General features: G+C 28.8%; 2 protein-coding genes across 2 annotated transcripts; one reads left to right on the top strand and one right to left on the bottom strand.

Annotated features, from left to right (window-relative positions):
* Positions 1-661: 661 nt before the first annotated feature.
* On the bottom strand, positions 662-2,073 carry LOC101222262 (LOB domain-containing protein 1). Its single transcript, XM_004147251.3, has 2 exons — positions 1,697-2,073; positions 662-1,373 (listed from the first exon to the last, which is right to left on the bottom strand). The coding sequence occupies exons 1-2, from the start codon at positions 1,952-1,954 to the stop codon at positions 1,005-1,007; spliced, it is 627 nt and encodes a 208-aa protein (XP_004147299.1). The 5' UTR covers positions 1,955-2,073; the 3' UTR covers positions 662-1,004.
* A 13,780-nt stretch (positions 2,074-15,853) lies between these two features.
* On the top strand, positions 15,854-16,932 carry LOC101222021 (LOB domain-containing protein 1). Its single transcript, XM_004147250.3, has 2 exons — positions 15,854-16,110; positions 16,245-16,932. Exons 1-2 carry the CDS (start codon positions 15,910-15,912, stop codon positions 16,593-16,595), a joined length of 552 nt encoding a protein of 183 aa, XP_004147298.1. The 5' UTR covers positions 15,854-15,909; the 3' UTR covers positions 16,596-16,932.
* The last annotated feature ends 421 nt before the right edge of the window (positions 16,933-17,353 follow it).

Here is a 17,353-nt window from a genome sequence, read left to right as displayed (position 1 = left end):
AACATTTCATAAATACTTTTGGAGTCACCTATTTTTGCTCCACCTAATTTTATTAGTTTAAAACTATTTTTTAAAAATAAAACATAGTGATAATAAAAATTAAATAAAGTTTTTATTAATCAACATTTAAAAGTTAATGTTTGTTTAAGAGATTTAATACATGGTGAAATAAAATGGTTACGGAGGGATTTTTAAAACTTGAAGTTTTATTTATGAGAAAATCAATTTAATCAATTTTAGTAAAAGTCAATAACATATTATTTTTCAAAAAAAATAATCACATATCATACTTATTTAATAAAAAAATCAATCACATCAATTTTATTTAATAAAAAGTAAATTACATATTTAATTTATTTTTTTTCCTTCCCTCTTAAATAGATGTTAAATTATGTTTAAGTAGTCTGACTTTGGTCATTTGAAAACAATGGTTTTCAGTTATTTAAGTAAAGTACTAAATCATGAAACATTTAACCACTCCCAATCAATATTACGTTAAAAAGCATTTAATAACCAACGTAAACATAATCCATTTGACATAAAACTTGTATTATACACTTTGAAAATAAATATTTGATTTTTTTAGCAGAGGTAGACTTATCTTACATCTAGGAACATCTTTGGTCATTTTCAAAATGGGGGTTGCAACAATTGACACCACTTTGAGTAAAGACATTTTGATAAAGATGTTTCTTTTCTTTCACACATCAATGTTAAGAAGTTAATGGTAGGTAACCAAAAATAAACAAAGAAGAAGAAGAAGAAAATATATACCAAGATATAATATATTTGGCACTAATCTAGTCTCTATCTAGTAAACATCATCCCTTTTTCTTCCCTCCACTTTTCTTGGTTTTAAGGGAGCAAATGAGGAACCCATCTAACCTAACAACTGCCTAATATTACCCAATATTCAACTACTTAACTTTCCTATATTCTATTCAAAACCAATCCAACTTTGACTTCCCAAAACCTTTGTCTTAGAAATCTCAAGTTTTTCTTTTTCATGTCCAAAGAGGGTCCCAAATATTGCTATCCCCAAACAAAGATGTGTACCCTTGGTAGCTTTGAGGAGTGGCGACGATGTTGAAACTGTTGTCAAGTGAGCGGTGCTCCGGCAGTAGCGATGATGATGACATCGGTGGCGGCGTTTGGGCTAATTCCTTGCAAATCAGAGCCACCAAATTGGTTTGGTGGCAATGGATATTGACAAGCTCAGCTTGTGTCTTGGCTAGCTCTGCTTGCAATTCATTTATCTGTTTTTGAAGCTGACAAATGGCCCCTGCACATCCATAAACTGGATCTCTAATTCTTGCACTTGCTTCATATACTAAACTACTCACTGCATCCGCCCTTTGTGAATCAGGAAGATCCTGAAGAATTCAATAAAACATTCAATATGATGGATTGTTCGAGGGCATTAATCGAACAGTTGGGTGTTTTCATTTGATTCTACCAATTTTCATGATGTATGAACGTAATAGCTCCAAATTATCATCAAGCAAAAGCAATCAAACATAATAGGATTGTGAATTCGTCAAACTTCATTCCAGCCAGAACGATGGTTTTTCGTTAAGTTGTTAAGGTCAATTTTCAATTTCAATAACGGAATTCATAATTTTCAAACATAGAAACAAGAAGAAAAGACAGCGAAATTTGAAAGAGAGAAACAGAAAATTAGGGATCAAGGAAGTACTAAAAGTAATTTGATGATGTTGCTAGCGCCAAAGATACGGTGAGCAATGGTGAACTTAAGAGGATCAGAGGGAGGAAAATAAGGCGCCAATACGCATTTCTGTGTGCATCTCCGACGCAGAATCTTGCAGGCCGCACATGGAGTGACCACCACGTGGGCCTGAACAGTCGGCGGCGGTGAAGGAGACGGAGACGGCGACGGGGAGTGAGAAAGGAGAAGAGTTGAAGTCGGGCTGGATTTTGTGTCAGTAGACTCCATTTTAGAGTCAGTAGAGAGAGAGAGAGATGGAGTTGGTTTTGGCTGTGAAGAAGAACGAAGAATATAATATATAGAGAGAGACGAGACGAGACGAAGTGAAGAAGAAGAGATGACGTCGTAAGTTGAAATAAAAATTAAAATTGGACTTTTAAGTTCATTTTTGTAGACTTATACACTCTGCCTCCTTATTAATTTCATTTATAACATAAATTATTAATTTTCTATTAAACTTTAATTTATATCAAAATATCATTTTTCTTTTTCTTTTTTTAATTTAGAGTTTGTTACAATTTTGTTTTTGTATTTTCCACACCAAAATATTCATTCATTTTAGTCGCTCACTTACGAAATATGATTCTAGTTTAAATATTCTATTAAATATATAAACTTTAAAGTTACGAAGTCAATTAGGTTATGAACCTGAGAAAAACACATCCTAAGGATATTCATTTTTACTAATCATTAATACAAACGAACAATGTAATTTTGAATATGTGCATTATTGTATTAATTGTCTCATGTATAAAAATAAAATAAAATTTCATAATAAACTTAGTTTGAAAGTTGAAATTCTCCCTACTGTGTCACGATTATTGACATGAAATCTATAGGGTTTAATAAATAGGAATCAAATCGGTGAATCTGTGATATATCAAATTCTAAAACCTCAAATCAACTTGACAATAACCAAAAGGAATGAGTTAGATTTAAATTAAAGATCAAGAGAAACGAAGAGATTGAAGAGAAATGTTTGATAGTTTTGGATGAATTATTCATGATCATAATCATCCATCTCTAAAATTTAGATGTTGTCCTTTATAATATCATCACCATGGTTGTTTAAATCCAATCTATTTGATCTCACTATATTCATATACTTTCTCATTTCAAAATTTGATAATCTCAAATTCAATAATCAATTTTAAAAAGTAATCTCGTTTAGTTAATTTTAATTTAATATTTCTCAATCCTAATAAAATAACAATAATAATTTGTATTAATACCAATGTATACTTTAAAAATCTTATTAATAATGTTTGTTAAGAAATTAAAAAATAAGCCTAAAATTAAAGCCAAAAGAAGAAGTTAAAGATTAAAATTATAAAATTTAAATCTATGAGGCATCCTTCTTTATTTTGGAATATTTGTAGGAAAATTCTAGGGATTGAAAAAAAATGCTGCCCCTCTTTCTAGACTAAGAGATTGAAGAAAATGGAAAACATAAATTTATATTTGAACCATAAAAGAAAAGTACTCATTGTAGTACCCTTTTTTTAGTGTATAGGATAAAAACAACGTAACCAACATCATCAAAATCACTTCTTGAAGTTGTAGAATATTTATTCATTCATTCTTTTTCCAATCCACAACTGGAAACATATTCTACTTTCAGGAGGAGATCAGAGTACTTTATCTTGAAACAAAGGATAGAATCTTGACGAACCATTGTTGCAATTAATGAGACTATCGCCATGCGTAATGTCTTGAGATAATTAATTGTTCTTTTGTAGGATGATGCAAGGATCTTTCTTTGTGTCTAGAACTACCCGTTTGTGGATGGTGGAAAGAAGTCAAGCTTAAATTCAATCAATAGTAAAGGTGACGGAGCTTTCATAAGTTCACGAGTTAGTTGATTAGTTTTTTATTTACTAGATTCTTTTGAGTTATTTGCGTCTCTTCGTTTCACTTACACTTATATTAAATAACGCCCAAACTATCGGCTAGTCTAATCGGACCATTTGATAGGTTTTTAAGAGCTATATTAATTCAAACAAGAAGAAATCGAAGAAGTATATGAGAACCTATCAAGACCAAGCAATCATTAATTATTGTTAACGGTTCGTATTTTCTAGCTAGAAGTAGCCAAAGAGACAATTTAATTGATTGATTTATTTGTTTTTGTTGTTTGCTAGCTTTTCCTAGCTATAGTTTAGTTTTTATTTTGTTTCTTTTACAATACTTTTTCTTTAACTTAGTTGAAAAAGGGAAAACCTTTGGTTGAGTGATCCTTTGCAAGAAAAAAAATGGTGATAATCCTTCTCTACTTTGAAAAAAAAAATCCCTTTATTACCTTCTTATTTTCAAACTTTGACGTAAACACAATCCTACAAAAAAAATTAATACTACAAACAAATTGTTTACAAAAATAAATAAACAAAGAAAATAAAGAAAAGTTTTAATATGTGAAAACAATGTTACTATTAAAAAAGAATTATAATAGAAAATTTTAATTTCTGAGATGAAGATGAGATTTAAAATCGTTAACTCATTATCTCATCATCACTTAATTTGATGATATAAAAATCAATTCTAAACCACATAATTTAGAACAAACTTTGTGAACAAAACAATATTAATTGTGATGGATTCCAACTGTTGTTGTCTTTATAATAGAACTACTAATAAAAACAACTCAATTATGCAATTAAAATCCACTTGCTTTTTTCCTCGTTTCTTTAATATTCCAAGGATGAAAATTAGAGAATAACAGGTGTTATGTGACTGTTGAGATAAAAATTTTAAGAGTTAACCTGTAAGGAGTAAGTATAGATTTTACATAGAGCATATGTAATCTAATGGCCGGCAGCTTTTCTCTAAGAGTACAGTGTGAGAGATAATTACATAATATTTCACTCTCTCACTTTTCTTGTGATTTTAATGCTTAGTATCTTTTTCTTTATTCCCAAATCATTCCTAATGAACAATTCTTATGTTTACTTGTACGTCTTTAAGTTGTTGTCAATCCCCTTTTGATCTTAAGATGCTAAAGAAAATCAAAATGTTGCTTCTGTGGACAACAGTCAAAAAGCTAAAAGTTAAAGGTTGTAGATATGATGGAATTAGTATATATCAAACCTTTTGTTCTGTTTGTCTTAGGTGATTGGTTTCCTGAGATGAGATGCACAATTTTCTTTTTCCATTCTCAATAAAGTCAGCAAGTTGGGAGGCATTTCTGAGAGTGAGAGTATACTTAATTATGTCAGGGATATATTTAGGATAGTGGTTGTTGGACAGTGGTGTCTTGGTTATAAAGGTAGTTAGGCACTTTATAGGAGGGAATGACTTTAGTATTGTCTTTGTGTGGGACTTTAATTAGGAGAGAGAGCCCTTTGGAAAGACTATTTATATTGTAATTTCTCTTGATATTGCAATTAGTTCTATCTTTGGTTGAGCCTATGGATTGGTTTCTTGAGATGAGACCCGACTTTCTTTCTCCATTCTCAATGAAGTCGAAAGCATTTTTCGAGAGTACTAGCTAGTTAGGGATGTATTTAGGATAGTAGTAAGGGAAGAGTGGTAATTAGCTAGCGGTGTCTTAGTCAATAAGGGGAGTTAGGTACCTTTGGGGAGAGATGGCACTCTCAAAAGGCAATTAATACTGTAATTTCTTTTGATATTGCACTCTAGTTCTATCTTTGTGTTTTCTGTCAATTTGTTCAAAGGTTGTACATTTCTTGAATTAGTAGTTGATTTGGACTTGGCCTATCAGAAATTAATATGCTAAATTGCATTGTTCCCTTCTCTTCTTGATTCATTTGATATGATTCTTATAAGCTGTTGGACATATAACTGAGTGGTTGCATTTTCAAGTTCAATTTCGATTTTGATCTCATTTTTTCTTTTTAGTTAAGCTTAGAGTAGTTGATTCCATGTTATCTATCTTCATTAATGGAGATGTTTCAACTTAAGGATTGCAAGAGGTGAAAGGGACTATGTGGTGATAAAATGCTAGTTAATGCGTTGAAATGAGCATATTATACTTAGCAGTCTAAGCAACAAGGACAAATGTGTATACTCTCAGATGCTGATGATCTCAGTAGTTTAAACACGAAGTAATGTGACCTAGCGTAGAGAGTGATTTGAGATCCTTGGCAAAAGGAATGTTTGGTACCTAATGTGGTGTTATGCGAAATGAAATGTTTATGTATGAAATTGATATGTTTGGTGAAATGATGTTTATACAAAAGGTATTTCGTGAAAAGGGTTTCTTCAAATCCCACTGAGTTTTTTAGACTTATGTTTTAAACTTCATCTTCCAAGAAGAAGGTGTTAAGGCCAAGCGAGGAAGGGTGAAAGACTTGCTAGGTAAGAAGGCTACCAAGGTGTTTAAGCTTAAGTTTAATTTGTTTGTATTTACGTTTACGTATCTAAAGTTGTTGTAAGCACTTAGATAAAGATTAATAAAGGATTGAGTTGGTTTATTTCTATGTGATAAGTTGTTTATATCGCCTCAAGTAATGATTAAAATTGTAAGTTGTATAAGGGAAAGTTTTTAGGCAATTAAGCTGAAGGATCTCAAGAATGGGTGCCTTTGACGTTTAAACACGCCAAAGATACTGTAGTCGCACCGCATCTGATAAGACATGCAAAGACATCCGAACACAAAAGGTTGCATTGCAACAAGAAAAAAGTACTGAAAGTGATGATTTGGAATATACCACTCTGGAGGCACGAAGAAAAGGAGATATATAGTCTTTTTGAAAGGTTCTCAAGCTGGTTTTGCAAGAATCCCCAAGAAGAAAATATTTTGCCTAAATATCCCCTCCTTTTGTCTATAGTGAAGTAACTTGGGTGGATCTTTATGGTACAACTTGTACAAGTATGTGGATGCAGGTTTTGAAATTGAATACTTGTTGGAAAAGAGGTTCAAAGCATTTGTACTAAATGAAAATTTTGCCATGCTATATATGCATATGGTACAACAAAAATGACAATAAGTTTATTCATTTATATGATTATATAATGAATTTGAATCTGGATGTAGTTTGTTTTTCTTTAAAATAAAAGTTAGATTAATTTGGATGCATCTTTCTTTTACAACCCGATCAAAATAAAATTAAAATTTAGTAGACTATCTCATGAAAAGAATAAAAATCAAAATTTAAAACTATAAAAAAAAGGGATTAATGAAAATGGCAATAAAGAAAAGAGAATTCTTACATTCTCCATACAAAGAAGAACTAATTAAACACATGATACTAAGAAACCCATAATTTCCCATTCCTAGAAGTAGCAAACTGTTAACGTTAAGAAAAACAAGATGCTCTCATACAATAATTGTATGAATACAATGTGGTAATTATTAAATGGAGTAGAATAACGACATCTATTCACAAATGGAATGTATCTCTTTTATATAGTCAATGGATTTGTATCACGAAGAACCAATTACTTTTTCGAGAGAACTCGAGCAAACAAATCATTCAATATACGTTAATGAATTAAACTAATACAAAGTTTAACTTCCAATGGAGAATCTCGATCGAGAACACCTCTCTTAATTTATGTTAGGTGAAATGATAAAATGTGTACTTATATTTAAACAACTCAATTTGTAATTGATTGTGACATGAACCCTCTTTGCAAAGATTTTATACAATATTAGTATAGGAAAGAGAGAGATTTGGTAGTGAAAAATGGCTATCAAAGGTGTCCTAACTTAATTTGATTTAGATATTGTTATAAAGAAAAGAAAGAAAATTGAGATAAGTATCAATGTTTTAATAATAATTAACCAATTATAAAGTTTCAAAGCTAAGTGAAAAAGTTCTCCACTACTTAGAAAATTCAAAATTGGAAGCACTATTCTTAACTAATTTCTACTTAGCCATCATCTCTCCTTCAAAGAGTCCTTTGTTTTTCCATGTGGACTTTGAAACTAAACACACAAACAAATCTTTTTCTTTGACTTCTTTGGCATTCTCCAAAACACACAATTTTCTACTTAAATATTTATGTTAATTAACAAACAAACTTGGTGGAGTTATTTCTTTTTTGAACTTTTATTAACTTTGTCATTATCATACCATCTATGTGAAAAGTTTATGTTATCATCTAATCATTTTAAGTGAAAAGAAAATGAATTAAGAGGATTGAATAGTTTTCTTTGTTGTTTGTTGATTTTTTTCCAAAATCTTTTTATTATTTATTATAATATTTCACTATGAATTTTGGAAACAAGATTATCATTGTTGTTATTATTATTCAACTAAATGTACATACAAAATTTAACTTTAACCCTTATTGAATTTACATAACTAAAATTGGATATTTTTAAAATAAAAACGACATTTTAACAAAAATACACTAATCTTTATATTGTGGAAGATTTCACGTTAGAAAGACGATAAAACCTAAAAATATTTATATGATACAAGAATTACCTAGTGTTCTCTAGATAAAAGATTGCTCGTTGGAGAAAGTGATTTGAGTCGAAAAAAACCGATTGCAGGACAAGTGAATGTGAAAGTTTATAGAGGATATATATTTTAGAAATAATGTGATACAAAATGTATTACAGAGGTGTACAGTTGTTCATCTAATTCATTGTCTTTCTAAATGCCAAATCATGATAGTAGAATTTAAACACACATAATTTGACCATTCACCACATTAAAAATTGGTTTTATTTGCACCATTCAAGTCTTTAATTATCTAGAACCACACATTTCTCAATTATATCTAATAGAGTAGACAAATAAAAAGATCAATGATGCTCCAATTATGATAGTTCCTGGAAATTTCTATAATTATGAAAATAAAATCTAGGCTAAACTTGGAAGACACCCCTTTAGTTATAAAATTAATATTGAGCTTTGTTCGAGTTAAATGACCAAAATTATTCAATCCATGATATAGTAGCAACAATTTTATATGACACTAGTTTTTTTTTTCATTTTCTAAAAATTTATGTGTTTTTGTGTCTCGTTCTATCAATTTATCAATTATGAAAAATACTAAAAATGTCTCAGTCAGCATTCGATTAATTAGCCACTCATGCGCGTAATATATTTGGTACACAATCTTGTATCAAGATCGTTTAGATTTAGCTACACGATTGTTTAAACTTGAAACAATTTTTTTTCAAGATTCTTTGCTACACGATCATTTAAATTTGGCTATGGTGTACAATATATCGACAATTTTTTTTCAAGATTTTTTATATCTGGTATACGATATTGAACCAAATAACACTTTGAAAAAAAATAATACAACATTTATGATTGATTGAAAACTAATATCATAATTTAAAAAATATAGAAAAGAAAATTGCACAAGAAAAGAAGAAAGACAATGGAAAAGGAAAAGAAAGATTGCGAAGAAAAGAAGAAAGACAATGGAAAAGGAAAAGAAATATTGCAAAGTGAAGAAAGGAGATGAAAAAGAATGACAAACTTGTAATATTTTTAAAACATTGTCAATTTCATGGACTTTTTTATTTTGTTATTTCTAAATTTGCTACCAATTGTAATTATCCTTTTAAATTAAACTGAAACAAGAAGCACACGTAGTTTTTAAATTAAACGAAAAGATGATAAAGGTAATTTTTCCAAAATATTTATGGAAGGAGGAAAATAAAAACATATATATAAATAGATATAGTGTTGGAAAATTATTATAAATAAAAAAATTGTTAAACATATTTATATATTCTATGGGTATTAAAATTTGAAAAAGGTAGCAACAACCCAATAGTTTATCCAACAACCCAAAACAAATCCACATCTTAAAACACATTTACTAAAATGAAAGGAACTCAGAAGAGAAACCAAAGTAATGGTAGTGGATGGTGACCAAAAATTAGTAGGCCATAAAATATGTATGAAAACCCATTGAGTTTTTCTTTTCTTTTCTCTTCTCTTCTCTTCTCTTCTCAACTTTTGTGCAAAATTTTAATTGTCAAGTTTTGTCTAGAAGTTTCTTGAGAAATAACATAGGGGCTTGGGAAGTCTTAATAATAATAAAATCCATAAGTCCAAAATATATGTCTTAGCTCTTTATTATTTTCACATGCCAAACTGATCTTTATTTTCAATCTTCTTTGTTACCCACTAAATTTGTTGTATTAGACAATATTAGTTTCAATTTTTTCTCTACTTGCATTGGAAATCAATAATAATAATAATAATAATAATAATAATAATAATAATAATAATAATAATAATGGTTTGTGGTATTCATCATAATTTCTTTTTAGAAATTATTTAAATGAAAAGACCACTAAAAATATTTATAAATATAGCAAAATATATTCGATGAACTTTGATATTTTGCTATATTTGTAAATATATTTTGATTTATTTTGTTATACTTGAAAATTGTTTAGTTTTTTGGTAAAATATTAAAAATACAGTCATCCCACATCGGACTCATTTAGACTCACTTTACGTTTTAATGTGCCAACTTTAATTAAATTTATGTTGTATTCTCTAACTGAAGCGTGAATAATTAAAGGTGTGAATGGTCAAAAGCCTTGAAAGAGTGTTTTTGTAATTGGGGTTGGGAGAGAGAAACTTATTTAATGTCATTGTAACGATGTTTGATATAGTGGATTTCTTTTCTCCAAGTTAGGAGTTTTTCACGTAATTTTTTCTACTTTTTCGGCTTAATTATTTTATGTAGCAGAAGTGGGAGGTTTTGTCCCAACAAAAATAACTCATTTATTTGATGAGTTAGAATAACAAGAAAAATTTCAACTATTGGAATTATGATTGTTGGAAAAAGGTGTTAGGAAGAAATGATATATAAGAATTAAATTCATTAGCAAATTAAACTAAGTTACACGGCAACTAAATACAATAATATACAACATATTATATACAATAATAATGTTCAAACTCAAAATTAAGCGAAATAAATGGTATAAGAAGACTTATGGGTTAAAATAACTAACAACTTTAAAGTATTGGATACAACATCATATTTAAGTTTCAAGACCTCGTCCATGATTTCTATGCATATTTTTGTCAATATTTTCCGCTTCGTTTTATTTTTTTTATTTTTTTATATTCTCACATTATTTTCAAAATAAATTTGCTAATGACCCTGTTTTTATTATTTTGTTAAACAAATATATTACTTTTAGGATTAACCCTTTAAATCATAATAATGAAAGCGGGCGTAATTAGATCTTTAACATTCCCAAGGTCTCTAATAAGGAAAGATAAGTAAACCTAAGGAACCAAAAAAAGCATTAGATTATTGTATATGGTTTAATTTAATGTCTGGATGAATCCAAAAAATTATTGTCATTAATTAACTAAATAGTAAGTATAATTAGTTAATTATGCGATATACATTTGAGTTAATTTTTTATTAAGAGCGGTGTTGGTGGTCGAAGATGAGCATTTGGGAGCACGTTGGATGAAGGAGGTTAAAGAGTAAGGTTTGTCTTAGCCATGTTATGGTGATTAAGGAAAAATTAATTCTCAACTGATATCATATTAGAGTATAGAGAATTCTTGTTTTATTGATATAATGAATTGAGGGCATATAAATAGTCATTTGATATGGCAGTTTTTAGTAAACTAAATAACGATTTCATAACACCATTAAAACTAACAATTTCATGGAGTCTAATACTTTCCAAGAAGGAAATGAATTCTGGTTAGAGATTAATTCTATCTTAAAGCTCCAATACGTGGTTAGATTTATTATCTTGCTGATCATGATACTATCTCTATTATTGTTGAAATTCATGATATCAATGTTATAAAATACAATTTGATGGATTGAAGGGTTTGATCTCTAATAATACCTTCCATCTGAATCTCATAGATTGAGAGAAATCCTTCATTCATGGATGTATGTGTGGCAAACTAAATGGGTAAATGGTAACTTTTTTTCAATTTAGGACGAACACGAGGACATTTCTTTTATAGAATTCTATACTTATATTTGTTGGTATATTAAACTAGATATCCGAATTTGTCTGTATATATAACTTTTTAAGGAGTTGAGCCTTCTAAATTTTCATAATGAGAAAACCTAATCAATTTATTTACTATGAGATTATTCGATTTAGGTTATACTAGAACCAAAATATACTACACACTTTTTACGATAACGCTATAACAACGAGGAGGGTAGTTTTGAAATTCATTAAATGCGAATGAAGAATATTATAAAAATATGACATGTGCCCACCAATTTTTTCCAAAAAAATTTATTAATCTAGTTTTTTCTTGACAAAAAGTCAAATGCTACCCTTGATTTGGCCATATCCCACAAATATTCCCTAGAAATTAAACACCTTTTGTTCACTCTTATGGCTTATCATTGGGTCACACTTCGGCTCATGTGAGAAAATAAAGGCCCAAGCCTAAATTTAAAGGACTAAAGCATCCCTTGGACTTTGATTGCATCAACCCAACCTTTAAGACTCCAAACTCAAAGCTCATATACACAACCACCTTTGAATTTGACTCCATTAGATCAAAGTTGGGTTAAGATTAAGTCTCATCTGACTATCCATTAAATTTAAAAATAAGTAAGTATATAGAAACATTTTTGAAAAATTGTAAACATAGTAAATTTTGTCTAACTCTATCGATGATAGAAATCTGTGCATGATAAACCATGTTGCAAATATTTGTCTATCAGTTATAGATCATAAGTGTCTATCCAATGATAGAAGTCTATCACTAATAGATTTTGTTATATTTGCAATTTTTTAAAAGTGTTGTTATACACATAATTATTATTCATAAAATTGACACCAATTATAATTACTTAATAAATATTAACGCTAAAAACATATATTTTTTTCTAACTACTTTTATATATTTAAGTTAGTCAATTTAATACGATTGAAATAGAAGAAACACAATCATAATTTTGAATTTAGTAATATTAAAAAAAATAAAAGATATAATTTTATTTCCATAATAAACCAAAATATTTACCAAATATACGAAATTTTAAATTTTCAAAATTATCATTCTCTATTAGGACATTGTTAAGCATTCAAGAAGTTTATTAATGTCTTTTATCGTCTATTATTGATCGAATATGAAATATTGCTATATTTTATAAATATTTTCTACAATTTTGTTATTTAAAATAATTTTTCTTTATTTTATATTATTTAAATGCATTAAAATAATCAAAATAAATAATTAAGTTAAAATATTTAAACTAATGTGACTAAAGAAAAGAATATCCCAACACGTAAAAGTGGACGTTAGGAGATATAACATCTCTCAACAATGTCAGAAGATGTGACATAACTCTCGACGATGTACACTAGTATCGAGCATTAGATAGATAAATTTAAATAAGTGTGGAAGTTGTTTAGTTTGATAAATATAAATGTGAGTTTACTAATTAAGCTCTAATTGAATTTAAATTTATGTTACCTAATTAGTAATTAAATGGTAGGAAAGAAACAAGTGTTTGAATCCATGGAATATTGTGAAGAGAAGAAAGGAAAGGAAAACATTGGAAGCTTTGATTTGGAAGGACATTGATGACGGTCAATGGCAGTCTTAATGGGTAACAAAGTTGGAAATTGAAGTCATACCAAATTATGAACATATACTAACAATTCTTTTTAGACTTTGGAAACCCTAATTAGTTGTTTTCATCAAAGGGAAACTTCTAGAAAAATATAACAATATAATTGACCTAATTGATAAGTCTTAGGACATTCAAAGTTTGAAATCTTCTTCCAATACATTTCCCCCATCATCAATGAAACTTCAACAAACTATTAATAATATAAGTCAAGAAATTAATAACAAATCTCTCATTATTGATATAATTAAGCTTGCAAATATTATTATTATTATTTTTTTGTACACTTTTAAATAATTCATATCATAATTTCTAAACCCCATTTCAATTTTTAAAAAGCAACAGTGTGGCTTCCATGCATAAATTAAGTTTGCTCATTTTTGTTGATTCTAATTTTTCTTCTATTGCTTATGGACATTTGATTTCTCTCATTTGGTTGTGGGGGTGGAGATGAGTAGGAGAATTTGAGTTTATATTTAACATGTACAAATATATATGGATATTTAAGATGGAAATGATAAAGTTTCGTTTTCTTTTGCATATCTTTGAACAACGTTAACTATTTAAATCTAGTTTGATAATCATTTTAGTTTTGTTTGATATAATTTTTATTTGGTTTTTAGTTTTTAAAATTTTAACCTACAAATCTTCGTTACCGTCCATCATACTTGACTAAAGTTTAAACTAACGTTTCTAAGTATGTTTGGATATAAAAATTTGAAATAAATAAGACAAAACAACAATAATTTATTGTTTGTTTTCTAATAATAAAATTTTGAAAACATGCATGGAATATATACATAGAAGCATAAGGTTTATTGTTATCAAACATATTACTGTAATCCAATTCCACTAATATATGACTCATTGTCTTCCATTTATTCTTCAAATCTTGGTGTTCACACTCAGCGTAGATCTAAAAATTTATTGGTACCAACCTTTATAGCTTAATCAAAATATATATATATATACCATACTTCTTATAAGTATTATTACTTTTCTTCAAGTGAGATATAACGACTTCGGACGATTTTCTTTTAAAATATTTTTCAATTTAAATTTTAAATTAAATCTACAATAACATGATATTGTAATAAGAGTAATGAGAATAAATCAAGAAGATATTAACATATAACAAAAATATAACTTAAACAACTCAAAAAATTAATAAAATAGGTACAAAATAAATAAACTAATGCAAAAAAATAAGAATGATTTGAAATATAAAAACCATATGCATAAAAATAAAATAACAAACTTAATAAGAGAATAAAATAAATTACAAAACTTACCTCATAAATTAAGAGATAAATGGAAGAAAAAGCCATAAACAATAAAATAAATGAAGTTGAATAACTTTAATTTAGGTGGGGAAGAGTAAAAGTAATAAAAGAAATGAAATTGAATAGCTTTAATTTAAGTGGGAAAGAGACTATAATTATTATTTTGGGTGGAAATGGAACATGAGATGACAAGAAGAGTAACAACTCAACTAACTACCGATATTAAAAATAAAATAGTTTTTTTTATATATATTAAAAATTGAATAGTTATATATATATATTATATAAAGACAATAAAGTTGAGTGGCTCAAGCCCCTCCTAGACCTATACTAAATTCGTCAGTGTTCACACGAGATTTTCAGACAAATGTAATTCGTGGAATTTAATTATGTATATTAATTGATATTATAGATACAATCTCTAATATTTACTCATTTAATGTTTTCTTTTAAATCCAAATTAAAACTTATAACTTTTTGATCTTCGGTCTTCGAGATGTTGTAGTTGTAAGTCAATTTGAGCTTCGATCTTTTGGAATCCAAGGAAAGTTTAATCTTTCAAGTTTTCAACCTTTTAGAAGATGTTGATCTCAAGCTTGATAAGAACTTGCATGTCTTGAATCTTCAATTCTTCAGAACTTCAGTACTTACTTCAACCAAAGATCTCCAAAATGAATGGAAAGGCTTCTATTTGTAGAAATTTTTCATGGACTTGGATCCATTTGTCTAGAGGGCTTGGGCTCATTTTGCATGTTGAGCTTGAGCTTGGACCGATTTACTTGGTGTACTTGAGTTCATTATCCTCGTTTGATCCAATTTTGTATCTAGAGCCTGAATTAGGTAGGGTATAAAAAAATTTAATTACCTAAAATTCAATTAAATTATAATTATTACCATCTCTACCGTGACAACGTGACATAATTTAATTGACCGAAATTTGTTGCAAATGACTTTTTGTCTTCCAAAAAAATAATTTTAAAAAAACTATATTTAATATTCAAAAATAGTTTTAGTTCTTTTAAAACGCCTACTTTTTGAAAAAATCACAAATGTAAGTTATAAAGTTTGCATATATAATGAATGATTCCTCTCTATTAAAACAATTTCTTATTCCTATCCTATGTAAGAAAATAGGTTAATTTTTTCAAACCCTTAGAATTTTCGTACAAAAAAGCCAAAAGTAATAATAATAATAAGACAATTTTTAGAAGGAAAGAAAAGTACAAAATACAGAATATAAAAGCAGCCAAGCCATAATAAAAATGAAAGAGAAGACGTCGTCGTTTTAATTAATTAGTTATTTCCCTTTGCCTATTTATTCTTAATTATTTGGTTTCGGTTCCCATCAATTTCTCCAATCTCTCCCCCGCCTAAACTATGGAGAAAAGTGCAGAAACAAATACGGCGTCGACGGCGGTGGTGGTGGGTAGTTCTTCCCCATGTGCGGCTTGTAAAATTCTCCGGCGGAGATGCCGAGAGAATTGTGAATTAGGGCCCTATTTTCCTTCAATGGAACCTCTCAAATTCACTATCGCCCATAGAGTCTTTGGTGCTAGCAACATTATCAAGTTGCTTCAGGTAACCTTTTCTTTTTCCAACAAACCTTTCCTTTCTTTGGAAAAGATAAACATTCTTTACTAATCCTTAAAAAGGAAAATACATAACTAGAAGATCTTAGTTTATGATTCTTAACCTCATATTGAATTTGTTAGGATCTTCCTGAATCACAAAGAGGAGATGCTGTGAACAGTATGGTATACGAGGCAAGTGCAAGAATAAGAGATCCAATCTATGGATGCGCAGGCTCAATTTTCCACCTCCAAAGACAAATAAATGACCTACAAGGCGAGTTAGCCAAGGCTCAAGCAGAGGTTCTCAGAATGCATTGTCAACAAGCCAATTTGATGACTCTAATTTGGAAGGAATTGGGTCAAGTGCCACAACCACCAATGCATGATCATCAATCACTTAACGACCCTTACAACATTGCTAGCCCTCAAAGTTATCACTCCTATTCATACTTATTTGAGGAGTGTAATGTTTTGGAGCCCATGTGGACTTGAAATAGTATTTAATCTAGTTTAGAATCAACGAGTTAGATTAGACATTGAGACATTACCTTCAAAAGATTTCGTACTTAAATACTTCAGTAATCAAGATGCTCTAAATAACGACTAAGTACTACTCTTTCATATATTTGACTTTAGTAGACTCGTTAGAATTTTTTTATATATACTTCTCATCTAGTTCCTTTAGTTTCTTTGAACTCCTCTCAATTCTTATCAAATGAATGGAAAAAATAGTCTCAAAATCTCATAGAAAAACAATACTTTAGTTATAAAACAGGCCACACATTGTATTCTCAATTTCTCTCTAAATCAATATATTATTTTCATGTCACAAATGTACATGGATCCTTTTTTATATGGTTTGTGTGGTGCTTGGTTAGAAAGGTGATGAAACTCAAATAAACATCTCTATTTTACATGGATTATAGTTTATTAGATGATGTAAGTTAATGGCATAAAACTAAGCAAATATTGTTCATTACAAAAAGAAATGCACACACAGAAGCACGAACATAGTTGAATGCTTAATGTTTCAATTCTCCCTCGTTTATTTACGTAAACAACATAAAATGACTCCAGAAAACAATTTTTTGTACTAAAAAGCATAAAATTACTTCAAAAACAAAATAATAGGGCAAGAAGACGAGCAATATTAAATTGAATTTAAAAAATCAAAAGTGTTTGTTCATGTTGAATTTCTAAGTACAAAAAATGTCCCTACAAAATGTTCATAAATGAATTTAGTAACTTAA

This window comes from Cucumis sativus, chromosome 1 (genome assembly GCF_000004075.3).
Source record: "Cucumis sativus cultivar 9930 chromosome 1, Cucumber_9930_V3, whole genome shotgun sequence".
NCBI classification, from domain to species: domain Eukaryota; kingdom Viridiplantae; phylum Streptophyta; class Magnoliopsida; order Cucurbitales; family Cucurbitaceae; genus Cucumis; species Cucumis sativus.
This window is presented reverse-complemented; position numbering and strand designations above follow the sequence as displayed.